The 16,602-nt window shown below is 44.6% G+C and overlaps 1 protein-coding gene across 1 annotated transcript; it reads left to right on the top strand.

The window, feature by feature from the left end:
- Window positions 1-1,525: 1,525 nt before the first annotated feature.
- On the top strand, window positions 1,526-3,718 carry LOC115931699 (disintegrin and metalloproteinase domain-containing protein 21-like). Its single transcript, XM_031004731.2, is given in 3 exon segments — window positions 1,526-2,357; window positions 2,360-2,900; window positions 2,902-3,718. Coding segments are annotated over 3 exon segments (2,190 nt in total).
- The last annotated feature ends 12,884 nt before the right edge of the window (window positions 3,719-16,602 follow it).

Raw genomic sequence — 16,602 nt, 5'->3', positions numbered from 1 at the left:
GGGGTAGGGAAAGGGCATCCAACCTGCATGCTCATAGAGGGGAAACCAGCTTCATTAGTAATCGTTCATTTGTGGTAAAAAGGCAGGATTTGAAGCGATGGAAGATGGGAGTACGGGGCATTGGAAGACAAAGTGCCACACAACGCAGGCTTCGAAACACACCATGGTCATGTTAAGTTTAAATGGAGTGACCACATTCACCAGAAAAGGGAAATATTTACACTTTTGAGGAAACAGTAATTTGTGTTTCTGATTATGATCTGGCCTTGGATTTTCCCTCCCCTCATAAGCAATGACAGAATCAGCAGAAATATGTGAAACATTAGTTCTCAGACATGAGACACCCAGAGAGGGCCCCCTGTGTCCTTCCCTGAGAGCTGATCAGCTCCTGCATCTGAAGAAATGACCAAAGACCATGAGAGAACCACACAGAAGCATCGGAGGGACAGCACCTGGGGCTCTAATGGGGTCAGGAATAGCGTCTGTTCCCAATAGATGGACTAAGTAAAAAGTATCATAATTCACAAGGGTTTTACATAGCACAGAAGAAAAAGTTACCCTATATCAACTGTTGATCTTGTGAATCCAGGAACTCTGGATTCAAGGTGGTCGGGCACATCTTGATTTAGGCATTTCAGGGACACATGAGACATCAATCAATATAAGTAAGAAGGACACTAGTTCCATCCAGAAAGGCTGAGACAACTCAAAGCAAGTCCTCCCCACTTAGGGCTTCCAGGTCACAGGTAGGTGAGAGACAGATGGTTGCATTCTTTTGAGTTTCTGACAAGTGTTTGCAAAGGAGGTCATGAGAATATGCATCTGTCTCTGTGAGCAGAGGGACAGCTTTAAATAGAGTGGGAGGCAGATTTGCCCTGAGTGGTTCCCAGCTTCATGGGGCCCAAGATATTTTCCTTTCACAATCTGGTAACTTCAAACAAAACTTCAAAGCCACAACAAAACAACAAAACAACAACAAAAAGAATAAGACATGGGTACTTATTAAGAGTAGAAAAACATTCAGTCCCCAAGGAAAATATTGGCAGTGTCCACCTCCACATGACAAAGGAGTAAGCAGTGTGAGCCAAAGAAAGGAGCATATTGACCCACAGAGTGACCGAGAATAACATGGGTGATGCGAGGGCATTGAACACACATCTTTGTATTTTGTAGATTCAGAAAGCAACAGAAAAGATTGACGGTGGTAAAAGAGACAGCCCTGCTTCCCTCTCCCTTTTCCCTTCCCAATGATCCCTCAAAGCCGTGACCCTCAGCCTCATCCCGCAGTGCAGCAGCTGCCGTCCTGTCCAGACCCACCTCCTGCCCCTCCCTGGGACTATTACCTCATTTCCTCCCAGAGTACAGGTGCCCCGGGGTGTGGTGCGGGAGCCTGGGACGGCCCTTTGTTCTCTGTCAGGGTCTCCCTGGGAGGGACGCAGCCACTGCAGCTGATTGGGGCCTGGCTTCACCAAGGACAGTCCTTTCCTTTCCCATTGTCGTTGGGTAATTATTGCTGGGCTGGGACATGAGGCAGGCAGAGGTGCGGGTCACCCTTAGGGCCCCCCTCTTGCTGCTGGGGCTCTGGGCGCTCCTGGCTCCAGTCCAGTGTTCTCAAGGCCATCCCTTGTGGCACTACGCCTCCTCTGAGGTGGTGATTCCCAGGAAGGAGATGCACCACTGCAAAGGCCTTCAGTTTCCCGGCTGGCTGTCCTACAGCCTGCGTTTTGGGGGTCAAAGACACGTCATTCACATGCGGAGGAAACACCTTCTTTGGCCCAGACATCTGCTAGTGACAACTCAGGATGACCAAGGAGCCTTGCAGATGGATGGCCCCTACATTCCACCAGACTGCTACTACCTCGGCTACCTGGAGGAGGTGCCTCTGTCCATGGTCACCATCGACACGTGCTATGGGGGCCTCAGAGGCATCATGAAGCTGGACGACCTTGCCTACGAAATCAAACCCCTCCAGGATTCCTGCAGGTTTGAACATGTTTCTCAGATAGTGGCCGAGCCCAACGCAATGGGGCCCACATTTAGAGATGCTGACAATGAGGAGACAGACCCCCTGTTCTCTGAACCAAATAACAGCATGAATCCCAGGATATCTAATTCGCTGTATAGTTCTCATAGAGGTAATATAAAAGGCCACGTTCAATGTTCCAATTCATATTATCGTATATATGGCAATATTACAACCTGTTCCAAAGAGGTGGTCCAGATGTTCAGTCTCATTGACAGCACTGTTCAAAATATTGATCTGCGGTACTATATTTATCTTTTGACCATATATAATAATCGTGACCCAGCCCCTGTGAATCAATATCGAATTCAGAGTGCAATGTTTACCTATTTTAAAACAACTTTTTTGATACTTTTCATGTTCATTCATCCACACTACTTATTAAAGACGCACCACATGAATCTAACTATGAACCTGAAAGGTATAGCTTCTGTACACATTTAGGCCTATTACACATTGGTACTCTAGGCAGACATTATTTATTGGTAGCCATCATAATAACCCAGACACAGATGAGAAGTATTGGTCTGGAGTATGATGATAACTACTGCACATGTCAGAGAAGGGCCTCCTGCATTATGCAGAGATTTCCTGGGATGACAGATGCATTCAGTAACTGTTCTTATGGACATGCACAAAATTGTTTTATGTGTCCAGGCTGGTGTGTTTTCGAAACACTTGCTCCTGTGTATAACGAAACCATGACAACGGTTCGCTGTGGAAACCTTATAGTGGAGGGGAGGGAGGAATGTGTCTGTGGCTCCTTCAAGCAGTGTTATGATAGTTATTGCTGCCAAAGTGACTGTCACTTAACACCGGGGAGCATCTGTCATATAGGAGAGGGCTGTACAAACTTCAGCTTCTCTCCACCAGGGACTCTGCAGACCTATCCAAAATATATGTGACCTTCCAGAATACTGTCACGGGACCACCGTGACATGCCCAGCAAACTTTTATATGCAAGATGGAACCCTGTGCACGGAAGAAGGCTACTGTTATCATGGGAACTGCACTGACCGCAAAGTGCTCTGCAAGGCGATGTTTGGTGTCAGTGCTGAGGATGCTCCTGAGGTCTGCTATGACATAAATCTTGAAAGCTACCAATTTGGACATTGTATTAGACAACAAACATATCTCAGCTACCAGGCTTGTACAGGAATAGATAAGTTTTGTGGAAGACTGCAGTGTACCAATGTGACCCATCTTCCCCAGCTGCAGGAACATGTTTCATTCCATCACTCAGTGAGAGGAGGGTTTCAGTGTTTTAGACTGGATGAACACTGTGCAACAGACATGACTGATGTTGGGCGTGTGATAGATGGCACTCCTTGTGTTCATGGAAACTTCTGTAATAACACCCGGTGCAATGCAACTATCACTTCACTGGGCTATGACTGTCGCCCTGAGAAGTGCAGTCATAGAGGGGTCTGCAACAACAGAAGGAACTGCCATTGCCATATAGGCTGGGATCCTCCACTGTGCCTAAGAAGAGGTGCTCGTGGGAATGTCAACAGCAGGCCACCTCCAAAAAGAACACGTTCTCTCAGACAAAGCCAACAATCAGTGATGTATCTGAGAGTGGTCTTTGGTCGTATTTACGCCTTCAGAATTGCACTGCTCTTTGGGACAGCCACAAATGTGCAAACTATCAGGACCACCACCGTTAAGGAAGAGACAGTTACTAACCCTGAATAAGACTAATTCAGCCTCCCAATCCCCGTAAAGATACAGAGAATATAACAGCAAAATCTATGAAATAGGATCAGGGGAAGGGATGGCAAAGCTCAAGTCCACATTTCTTGAAGTCCACAGGAGGCACATGGTCCTGTCTCACGTCACAGGGAAAGGGGAGGCATTGGCTTCTATCCCACGTTCTTGTAGGTCACTGATGTTCACTCTGAAATAAATCTTCAAAAACACACATTGGTGCCTTCCACATTTTCTTAGACTCCTCTGGGAGCCCAAATTTGGCCAGAACCTCTGGCCTGGAGAGACATGAATGAGCATCTGGCTCTTGACCTGAGGTCGCTGGTCCCGGAATTAATGGAAGTTGCCACCAGCTCCTTACAGGGCACGCTCATGACATTTCTCCAGAAGAGAGCTCCAGAGCGATAAGCTTCCTCATTCCCCAGGTAATCAGTCCTTCTCTAAACCCGAAGTCAGTTTAGGTTGATCCAGGGCTACTCCCTGTTCCCTGTCTGTTCCTCACGGGGGTGCTGTGGGCTTTGCAGTGAGAGGGACTTGGGTTCAAATCCCCCACCAAGCAAATCCCCCTACCTGGGGCCGAGCTTCCCGTATGTGGGAAAATGAATCCCTGAGGCTGATTGCTGCATGCAATGAAATTCGACTAGAAAAATAGGTAGACGTGAGGGCAAGCTGTCTGTCATTTAGTGTGAGCTCTGTGAGTGGCAGCTGTCCCCTTTCTTCTTGCCCCCACATTTCCTTGAACTGAAACAGGAAGGGAAGCTGAGTAAGTCGTGATGAGGAAGAGAAACCAGGCTCGTAGCAGCACAGGCTGGTCTGGGTGGAAAACAGGGCTAGGTGTGTCGCTAAGTTATTGTAAAGGAAAATGGAAGTTAAATGTATAAATAACTGAATGAGGTAACACTTTATTTTAACTTAAAATTCACAATAATATTGACGTTTAAAATGCAGTGTAGATATGTCACAGAGAATTTCAAAGGCAAAGCCCACCAACGGAAGATATCACCCTTCCCATACCATCAACAGAAAACTGCTGGTATTCTATAGTAGTACTGAGATCTAGCATTTTTCTGAATACGTCTGTGGTTCTAGATGTCCTGCTTCCATAGATATTGTTTAGAATTCCCACCCTTCTCCAAACACAGCTTGATATCCTTTCTCTGAACCTGTTAGAAATTTCCTCCATTCAGCTGTCATAAAGATGTGAGCAATCCATTCCTGTGCCTCTGTCAGTGTGTTCTATTATTTTGTGGGTGAACGCTAATGGACAGTGAAGTGTGAGGTCAGTGAATACAATGCCCTCGCCCTGTGTGTCCTTTGGGTGTGAGGGGTTTTGCTGATAGAACAGCAGGCCCTGTCCCACCCTTTATGCATTTCCACCCTCCACCTCACGCACCCAGCTGACCTCTTCCCTGTGGCCTGGGGGGTTCCCTGGGGGAATGACCTCCCCTCTCTCCAGGGCCCACCCACTCAGTGCCCGTGCAAGACCACCAAGCTTGGCACAGCCCCACATTGTGTCAGGGCCTGTGTCCCCTTCCTCAACCCCTAAACAGATGGACCCACTGGAACAATGCTCAGGGCAGGGGGTGGTGGTATGTGCAGAAGGAAGGCAAATGTGCACTCTGTTGGAGAAATATTATAGGTAGTTTGAGCAAAAAATCTAATGTCATGTGAACTTTTAGAATGATACATATTTTAACAAAGAACATGACCAATAGAGTTGGTATTGAAGCCAGGTAAACACTATTTAGAGCAACAACAATATCAAAAACAAGCAAACAGTTCACCAAGAAAAACCACAATTAACCCCACGGAAATGGTCTTCCAAGAGCATCAGCACTTAAATCCTCGAAATCTGCCTGCTTCAGCACCTGTTGTCCTGACCTGCCCTCCTGTGTGTCCTAATCACTCCTATACATGGGGCCTGCACTGTGGGAGATTCGAGCTGTGCCAGGTGGAGGGAGCAGGACAACTGCTACCAGGTTGTTGGTGTGGATGCCGAGGCTACCAAAGCAGGTGTAAACTCCCACCTGTGGGCCAGGGAAGAGTACACAGGAGACATGTCCTGGGAATAGGGTGAGGGAGAGCTGTGGGGGCTCTGGGTTCTGAAGAGGGTTCTGGCCTGGCTGGGATAAGAACAACCAGCATGTGAGGCCAGGCTGGAGTCTGCACCTCTGAAGCTGCAAGGGTCGTGGGCTGCTTGGCCCAAGGGGCTGTCCTGGTTCTCTATGGAGTACTTTCAAACATTCCTTCTTTCTCCCACCCCCTCCTTCTCTCTTTCTGGGGTGGATCCTCTCCCAGAGCCTGCAACTCCCAAATCCTCTTTCTCAGGTCCTCAGCTTCACTCTGCATCTGTCCTGAGCATCGATCTTCCAATTCCATCCTCTTCTCTTCTGCTGTGTCTAAGCTGCTGTGAAGCTACCTGATGTAATTTACTGTTTTATATTTAATATTGTACCGTACATCTGTTCTGTTTCCTTCATCATAAACGCTTCATTTCACGCTCAGCATCTGGGAACATAAGGCCTTGTCAGCTGTCACCTCCTTCCATTCTCTGTTTCCTTCCTCCTCTCCCCATGTTTGCTCATCATGTCCAGTCTCCTGCCATCCCGAATGCTTCTGATGGAAGGTCCAAGATGTCTCATGAGCATTGTGAAGATTCTTTGTAATGTGACCTTGTTCCAGGCAGGAATTCTCCCTCACCCACCCCTGGAAGCCAAGTATAGGCAGATTGCCATGTTTAATCAAAGACTGAGCTAACTTAACACTGGCTTTGGTTTTAAGGTTTCTCCAATCCCCAGGGCACAGGATTTCAGGGAGTTCAGGCGACAGTCTGGGTGTTACCCTTCAGGAGGTTGTAAAGTCCATTTCACATAGTCTACACCACAGACTATGGAAACTATATATATATATATCTAGTGCTGTCCCTCTAGAGAACCCTAGTATGTATTATATATTATATATATGTAGGAGTTTATTGAGGAGTATTAAACTCACACAACTGCAAGGTCCCACAGTAGGCCACCTGCAAGCTGAGGAGCAAGGAAGCCAGTCCGAATCCCAAAGATGAAGAATTTGAAGTCTGATGTTTGAGGGCAGGAAGCATCCAGCACAGGAGAAAGATGTAGGCTGGGAGGCTAAGCCAGTCTAGTCTTTTCACGTTTTCTGCCTGCTCTATACCCTGGCCACACTGGCAGTTGATTAGATGGTGCCCACCAAGATTAAGGGTAGGTCTGCCTTTCCCAGCTCACTGGCTCAAATGTTAATCTTCTTTGGCAACACCCTCCCAGACACACCCAGGATCAATACTTTGCATGCTTCAATCCAATCAAGTTGACACTCAGTATCAACCATCACAAGTCCAACCCTTGTCAACTTGAACCCATACGAATCTCCTGAGATCATACATAATCTTCAAATAAAGACAATAATAAGGTCATAATTACACCTAATGTAATACAACTATCTTTTGTACAACCAGAAATGCACCAATCCCCAACCCAAGTGCTATTATGTAAAGTTAAGAACACTTAAATGCTGATATGAAGTCAATAAATTTTATGTCACATGATAAAGGAAAAAAGAAATAAATCCTGAAGGAATTTTCTTAGTACAAGTGTGTACATGCACAAACATGTTTTTAACAAAAGAAGAAGGAAATACTGATGACAATTACAGTCCTCATTTCTGCAACTGATCACGTGGTTGTAGCTGGTATTGATGACTACTTCTTCTACTACCCATTCTGTATTCCCTTTGCCTTCAGCAAGCATCACAGCAGGTCGAGTTTTTTCTCCTAGTGGAGAGATGCAAACCTTCATTCCTGAAGGGTCTGGGCCATTTGTAGTCCTGCCTGGATTGGACTGTTGTAGTTTCCCGTTGACCTTAATGACAGGGCAGGGTAAGGTTAAGAGATGCCCTAATGGATCTCCTGCATTCCATACATATTCTTCCTTACCTCCATTGTGGAGTAATAGACTGATTGCATCTTGATAGTTCAGGTCAATCAGCCCAGTCAACACTGTAACTCCCTTCTTAGCCTGTGGACTTAAAGGTAGGAGGGGCCCAAAGTGGCCAGGTGGAAATCTTAACTTCCAGTTTAATGGAATTGTTGCTGTTTCTCCTGATGGCAGCATTATTCCCACTGGAATTAAGACCTCTAGGCCAACAGAATGTAATGTCATGGGACCAGGAAGCAAAAATTTTGCTAGGGGATCACTAGGGGTGATGGTGAATGGTGCCATTTCCACTCCCACCCCTTGATTCCTGGATCCATGAATTATGGCTATGGGAGAAACAGTACCATATATTGGATGCTGATTTGGAGCATACATGGCCTTTTGGAGAGCTTTGCCCCAGGCCTGCAAAGTATTGGAGCCTAGTTGGCATTGTAATTGTGATTTTGAAAGGCCATTCCATTCTTCTATCAATCCGGCTGCTTCAGGATGATGGGGGACATGGTAAGACAAGTAAATCCCATGAGCATGAGCCCACTGCCACACTTCTTTAGCCATAAAGGGAGTGCCTTGGTCAGAGGCAATGCTATATGGAATACTGTGACAGTGGATAAGGCATTCCATGACTCCACAGATGGTAGTCTTGGCAGAAGCCTTGCATGCATATCTGCAGTAAGTGTCTATTTCAGTGAGGACAAACCTCTGCCCTTTCCAGGATGGAAGAGGTCCAATATAATCCAACCTGCCATCAGGTAGCTCGCTGATCACCCTGAGGAATGGTGTCATTTGGGTAGAGACCCACAGCCAAACCAGATCACGCCACCCCAACCCCTCCCAAATCTCATGTCCTCTTTGCATTTCAAAACCAATCGTGCCTTCCCAACAGTCCCCCAACATCTTAACTCATTTCAGCATTAACTCAAAAGTCCAAATCCAAAGTCACATTGGAGACAAGGCAAGTTCCTTTCATCTATGAACCTGTAAAATGAAAACCAAGTCAGTTACTTCCAAGACAAAATGGGGGTACAGGCATTAGATACATGCTCCCATTTCAGTTGGGAGAAATGGGCCAGAATAAAGGGGCTACAGGTCACATGCAAGCCCAAACTCCAGTGGGGCAGTCATTAAATCTTAAAGCTTCAAAATAATCTCCTTTGACTCCATTCCTCACATTCAGGACATGCTTATGCAAAGTGGGGGCTCCCACAACCTTGGGAAGCTCTTACCCTGTGGCTTTGCAGCTCTGACCCCATGGCTGCTCTCATGGGCTTTGCAGAGTTCAGCCCTCCTGGCTGCTCTCATTGAGTGCCTGCAGCTTTTCCAGGTGCACAGTGCAAGCTGTTAATAGATCTACCATTCTGGGGTCTGAAGGATGGTGGCCCTCTTCTCACAGCCCCATTAATCACTGTCTCCGGTGGGGACTCTGTGTGGGGGTTGCAACCCCACATTTCCCTTCTGCACTGCCCTAGCAGAGACTCTCCATGAGGGCTTTGCCCCTGGCTCAGACTTCTGGCTGGACATCCAGTCATTTCTATAAATCCTCTGAGATCTAGGCAGAGGATCACAAAGCTGAACTCTTCTCTTCTGCACACCCATAGGCCCAACATCATGTAGAAGCCACCAATGATTGGGGCTTTCTGAAGCAATGGCCTGAGCTGTACATTGGACTTTTTTAGCCACAGCTAGACCTGGAGCAGCTGGGACACAGGGCACCAAGTCCCAAGGCTCCAAAGAGCAGCTGGGCCCTGGACCCAGCCCATGAAACCATTTTTCCCTGATAGGCCTCCAGGCCTGTGATTGGAAGGGCTGCTGCAAAGATCTCTGACATGGCCTGGAAACATTTTCCCCATTGTCTTGGTTATTAATATTCATCTCTTCATTACTTATGCAAATTTCTGCAGCCAACTTGAATTTCTCCCTAGCAAATGTGTTTTTCTTTACTACCACATGGCCAGGCTGCAAATTTTCCAAACTTTTATGCTCTGTTTCCCTTTTAAACATAAGTTCCTATTTCAGATCATCTCTCTCAAGGGCAAAGTTCCACAGATTTCTAGGTCAGGGACAAAATTCCATCAAGCTTTGTTTTATACAGGCATGAGACATCAATCAAATGCATTTAAGAGATACATTGATTTGGTCCAGAAAGGTGGAACAACTCAAAGCGAGGGCTTCCAGGCTATAGGTGAATTTAAACATTTTCTGGTTGACAATTGGTTGAGTTTGTCTAAAGACCTGGGATAGATACAAAGGTAATGTTCAGGTTAAGATAAAGATTCTAGAGTCCAAAGTTCTTTTGAAGTCTTATAGTGGCTGCCCTTAGAAATAATAGGTGGCAAATGTTTCCTATTCAGATCTCAGTTCAACTCTTTAGGATTGGGAAGTTCTAGAAGAAAAAGATCTAGCCATGTTAATAGAGATTCTTTACAGATGCAAATTTCCCCCCACAAAGAACAGCTTTGCAGGGCCCTTTCTTTCTTTCTTTCTTTCTTTCTTTCTTTCTTTCTTTCTTTCTTTCTTTCTTTCTTCTTTCTTTCTTTCCTTCTCTCCTTCCTTCCTTCTTTCTTTCTTTCTTTCTTTCTTTCTTTCTTTCTTTCTCTCTCTCTCTCTCTCTTTCTTTCTTTCTTTCTTTCTTTCATTTCTTTCTTTCTTTTTAGATGGAGTTTTGCTCTTGTTGCCCAGGCTGGAGTACCATGGCATGATCTTGTCTTACCACAACCTCCACCTCCTGGGTTCAAGCAGTTCTCCTGCCTCAGTCTCCTGAGTAGCTACGATTACAGGCATGCACCACCACACCCAGCTAATTCTGTATTTTTAGTAGACACAGGGTTTCTCCATGTTGGTGAGGCTGGTCTCGAACTCCCGACCTCAGGTGATCCACCCACCTCAGCCTCTCAAAGTGCTGGGATTACAGGCATGAGACACCATGCCCGGCCTGCAGGGCCATCTCAGAGTATGGCAAAGAAACATGTTTTGGGGTAAAATATTTTGATTTTCTTATTTGTCTCATAATGTTATGCCAGAGTCAGTTTGGAAAGTAAATCATGATATATAGGTTTAAATAAAACCTATCTGATGAGAATTTATGATTTGTAGAGCATGCCTCCCCAGACTCTTTAGATAGGAATTTGGGCAAGATAAAAAAAAAATCAGAGTTTAGTCCTCACCACCTAAGACCAGCTCAGCTTGGACTTCGCTGTTCATGTCACTATCAGCATTTTAGTCAAAACCACTCAATAAGTCTCTAGGAAGTTCCAAACTTTCCCACATCTTCCCCTCTTCTTTCAAGTTCTCCAAACTGTTCCAGCCTCTGTCAGGAGGTACCCAGTTCCAAAGTTGCTTCTGGATTTTGAGTTATCTTTATAGCAGTTCCCCACTCCTGGTACCAATTTACTATATTAGTCTGTTTTCACAGTGCTATAAAGAACTGCCCGAAAGTGGGTAATTTGTAAAGAAAAAAGGTTTAATTGACTCACAGTTCTGTGTGGTTAGGGTCGGGGGCTCAGGAAACTTGCAATCATGGTGGAAGTGGAAGCAGGCATGTGACACATGGCAGCAGGTGAGAGAGAGAGAGAAAGAGAGAGAGAGGGAATGAAGGAGGAACCACCATACATTGATAAAACCATCAGATCTCATGAGCACTCACTCACTATCAGGAGAACATGAGGACAGCATGGGGGAAATCACCCCCATGACCAAGTCACCTCCCTCCAGGTCCATCCCTTGACACATGAGGATTTCTATTTGAGATGAGATTTGTTTAATGACACAGAGCCAAACCACATCAACATGTGACAAAAGTCTAATATAAAGAATCTATGAGGGGGCAGTTCCAAGATGGCTGAATAGGAACAGCTCCAGTCTGCAGCTCCCAGCATGAGCTACACAGAAGACGGGTGATTTCTGCATTTCCAGCTGAGGTACTGGGTTCATCTCATGGGGGCTTGTTGGACAGTGGGGGCAGGACAGTGTGTGCAGACCACCAAGAGTGAGCTGAAGCAGAGTGAGGCATTTCCTAACCCAGGAAGTGCAAGGGGTCAGGGAATTCCCGTTCCTAGCCAAGGGAAGTGGTGACAGATGGCACCTGGAAAATCCAGTCACTCCCACGCTAATACTGTACTTTTCCAATGGTCTTAGCAAACGGCACACCAGGAGATTATATCCCACGCATGGCTTGGAGGGTCCCACACCCACGGAGCCTCGCTCATTGCTAGCACAGCAGTCTGAGATCAAACTGCAAGGTGGCAGCAAGGCTGGGGGAGGGGTGCCCATCATTGCTGAGGCTTGAGTAAGTAAACAAAGTGGCTGGGAAGCTCAAACTGGGTGGAGTCCACTGCAGCTCAAGGAGGCCTGTCTGCCTCTGTAGACTCCACCTCTGGGGGCAGGGCATAGCTGAACAAAAGGCAGCAGAAACCTCTGCAGACTTAAATGTCCCTGTCTGACAGCTTTGAAGAGAGTAGTGGTTCTCCCATGTGGACTTTGAGATCTGAGAATGGACAGACTGTCTCCTCAAGTGGGTCCCTGACCCCCAAGTAGCCTAACTGGGAGGCACCCTCCAGTAGGGGCAGACTGACACCTCACACGGCCAGGTGCCTCTCTGAGATGAAGCTTCCAGAGGAATTATCAGGCAGCAACATTTGCTGTTCAGCAATATTCGCTGTTCTGCAGCCTCTGCTGCTGATACCCAGCAAAATAGGGTCTGCAGTAGACCTCCAGCAAACTCCAACAGACCTGCAGCTGAGGGTCCTGACTGTTAGAAGGAAAACTAACAAACAGAAAGGACATCCACATGAAAACCCCATCTGTACATCACCATCATCAAAGACCAAAGGTAGATAAAACCACAAAGATGGGGGAAAAACAGAGCAGAAAAGCTGAAAATTCTAAAAATCAAAGTGCCTCTCCCCCTCCAAAGGAATGCAGCTCCTCGCCAGCAATGGAACAAAGCTGGATGGAGAATGACTTTGACAAGTTGAGAGAAGAAGGCTTCAGATGATCAAACTACTCCAAGCTAAAGGAGGAAGTTGGAACCCATTGCAAAGAAGCTAAAAACCTTGAAAAAAGATCAGATGAATAGCTAACTAGAATAACCAGTGTAGAGAAGTCCTTAAATGACCTGATGGAGCTGAAAACCATGGCACGAGAACTACGTGACAAATGCACAAGCTTCAGTAGCTGACTCGATCAACTGGAAGAAAGAGTATCAGTGATTGAAGATCAAATGAAAGAAATGAAGGGAGAAGAGAAGTTTAGAGAAAAAAGAGTAAAAAGAAAGAAACAAACCCTCCAAGAAATATCGGACTATGTGAAAAGACCAAATCTATGTCTGATTGGTGTACCTGAAAGTTACAGGGAGAATGGAACCAAGTTGGAAAACACTCTGCAGGATATTATCCAGGAGAACTTCCCCAACCTAGCAAGACAGGCCAACATTCAAATTCAGGAAATACAGAGAACCCCACAAAGATACTCCTCGAGAAGAGCAACTCCAAGACACATAATTGTCAGATTCACCAAAGTTGAAATGAAGAAAAAAAATATTAAGGGCAGCCAGAGAGAAAGGTTGGGTTACCCACAAAGGGAGGCCCATCAGACTAATAGCTGATCTCTCAGCAGAAACTCTACAAGCCAGAAGAGAATGGGGGCCAATATCCAACATTCTTAAAGAAAAGAAATTTCAACCCAGAATTTCATATCCAGCCAAACTAAGCTTCATAAGTGAAGGAGAAATAAAATCCTTTACAGACAAACAAATGCTGATAGACTTTGTCATCACCAGGCCTGCCCTACAGGAGCTCCTGAAGGAAGCACTAAACGTGGAAAGGAACAACTTGTACCAGCCACTGCAAAAACATGCCAAATTGTAAAGACCACCAAAGCTAGGAAGAAACTGCATCAACTAATGAGCCAAATGACCAACTAACATCATAATGACAGGATCAAATTCACACATAACAATATTAACCTTAAACGTAAATGGGCTAAATGCTCCAATTAAAAGACACAGACTGGCAAATTGGATAAAGAGTCAAGACCCATCAGCATGCTGTTTTCAGGAGACCCATCTCACATGCAGAGACACACATAGGCTCAAAATAAAGGGATGGAGGAAGATCTACCAAGCAAATGGAAAACAAAAATAGGCAGGAGATGCAATCCTAGTCTCTGATAAAACAGACTTTAAACCAACAAAGATCAAAAGAGACAAGGAAGACCATTACATAATGGTAAAGGGATCAATTCAACACGAAGAGCTAACAATCCTAAATATATATGTACCCAATACAGGAGCACCCAGATTCATAAAGCAAGTCCTTAGAGATCTACAAAGAGACTTAGACTCCCACACAATAATAATGGGAGATTTTAACACCCCACTGTCAACATTTAGACAGATCAATGAGACAGAAAGTGAACAAGGATATCCAGGAACTGAACTCGGCTCTGCACCAAGCAGACCTAATAGACATCTACAGAACTCTCCACCCCAAATCAACAGAATATACATTCTTTTCAGCACCACACCACACCTATTCCAAAATTGACCACATAGTTGGAAGTAAAGCTCTCCTCAGCAAATGTAAAAGAATAGAAATTATAACAAACTGTCTCTCAGACCACAGTGCAATCAAACTAGAACTCAGGATTAAGAAATTCACTCAAAACGGCTCAACTACATGGAAACTGAACAACCTGCTCCTGAATGACTACTGGGTACACAACGAAATGAAGGCAGAAATAAAGATGTTCTTTGAAACCAATGAGAACAAAGACACAACATACTAGAATCTCTGGGACACATTCAAAGCAGTGTGTAGAGGGAAATTTATAGCACTAAATGCCCACAAGAGAAAGCAGGAAAGATCTAAAATTGACACCCTAACATCACAATTAAAAGAGCTAGAGAAGCAAGAGCAAACACATTCCAAAGCCCGCAGAAGGCAAGAAATAACTAAGATCAGAGCAGAACTGAAGGAAACAGAGACACAAAACACCCTTCAAAAAATCAATGAATCCAGGAGTTGGTTTTTTTAACAGATCAGCAAAATTGATAGACCACTAGCAAGACTAATAAAGAAGAAAAGAGAGAAGAATCAAATAGACACAATAAAAAATGATAAAGGGGATATCACCACTGATCCCACAGAAATACAAACTACCATCAGAGAATATTATAAACATCTCTATGCAAATAAACTAGAAAATATGGAAGAAATGGATAAATTCCTCGACACATTCACCATCCCAAGACTAAACCAGGAAGAAGTTGAATCTCTGAATAGACCAATAACAGGCTCTGAAATTGAGGCAGTAATTAATAGCTTACCAACCAAAAAAAGTCCAGGACCAGATGGATTCACAGCCGAATTCTACCAGAGGTACAAGGAGGAGTTGGTACCATTCCTTCTGAAACTATTCCAATCAATAGAAAAAGAGGGAATCCTCCCTAACTCATTTTATGAGGCCAGCATCATCCTGATACCAAAGCCTGGCAGAGAAACAACAACAAAAAGAGAATTTTAGACGAATAACCCTGATGAACATCGATGCAAAAATCCTCAATAAAATACTGGCAAACTGAATCCAGCAGCACATCAAAAGCTTATCCACCATGATCAAGTGGGCTTCATCCCTGGGATGCAAGGCTGGTTCAACATACACAAATCAATAAACGTAATCCAGCGTATAAACAGAACCAACAACAAAAAACACATGATTATCTCAATAGATGCAGAAAAGGCCTTTGACAAAATTCAACAACACTTCATGCTAAAAACTCTCAATAAATTAGGTATTGATGGGCTGTATCTCAAAATAATAAGAGCTATCTATGACAAACCCACAGCCAATATCATACTGAATGGGCAAAAACTACAAGCATTCCCTTTGAAAGCTGGCACAAGACAGCGACACCCTCTCTCACCACTCCTATTCAACATAGTGTTGGAAGTTCTGGCCAGGGCAATCAGGCAGGATAAGGAAATAAAGGGTATTCAATTAGGAAAAGAGGAAGTCAAATTGTCGCTGTTTGCAGCTGACATGACTGTATATCCAGAAAACCCCATCGTCTCAGCCCAAAATCTCCTTAAGCTGATAAGCAACTTCAGCAAAGTCTCAGGATACAAAATCAATGTGCAAAAATCACAAGCATTTCTATAACCCAATAACAGAAAAACAGAAAGCCAAATCATGAGTGAACTCCCATTCACAATTGCTTCAAAGAGAATAAAATACCTTGGAATCCAACTTACAAGGGATGTGAAGGACCTCTTCAAGGAGAACTACAAACCACTGCTCAATGAAATAAGAGGATACAAACAAATGGAAAAACATTCCATGCTTATGGGTAGGAAGGATCAATATCCTGCAAATGGCCATACTGCCCAACGTAATTTATAGATTCATTGCCATCCCCATCAAGCTACCAATGACTTTCTTCACAGAATTGGAAAAAATTATTTTAAAGTTCATATGGAACCCAAAAAGAGCCCGTATTGCCAAGTCAATCCTAAGCCAAAAGAACAAAGCTGGAGGCATCAAGCTACCTGACTTCAAACTATACTACAAGGCTACCGTAACCAAAACAGCATGGTACTGGTACCAAAACAGCATGGTACTGGTACCAAAACAGAGATATAGATCAATGGAACAGAACAGAGTCCTCAGAAATAATGCCGCATATCTACAACTATCTGATTTTTGACAAACCTGACAAAAACAAGAAATGGGGAAATGATTCGCTATTTAATAAATGGTGCTGGGAAAACTGGCTAGCCACATGTAGAAAGCTGAAACTGGATCCCTTCCTTTCACCTTATACAAAAATTAATTCAAGATGAATTAAAGACTTAAATGTTAGACCTAAAACCATAAAAACCCTAGAAGAAAACCTAGGCATTACCATTCAGGACATAGGTATGG

The sequence above is a fragment of the Gorilla gorilla genome, chromosome 12 (assembly GCF_029281585.2).
Source record: "Gorilla gorilla gorilla isolate KB3781 chromosome 12, NHGRI_mGorGor1-v2.1_pri, whole genome shotgun sequence".
In the NCBI taxonomy this organism is placed as follows: Eukaryota; Metazoa; Chordata; class Mammalia; order Primates; family Hominidae; genus Gorilla; species Gorilla gorilla.
Note: the sequence above shows the minus strand (reverse complement) of the source record. Positions and strands in the feature narration are given on the sequence as shown.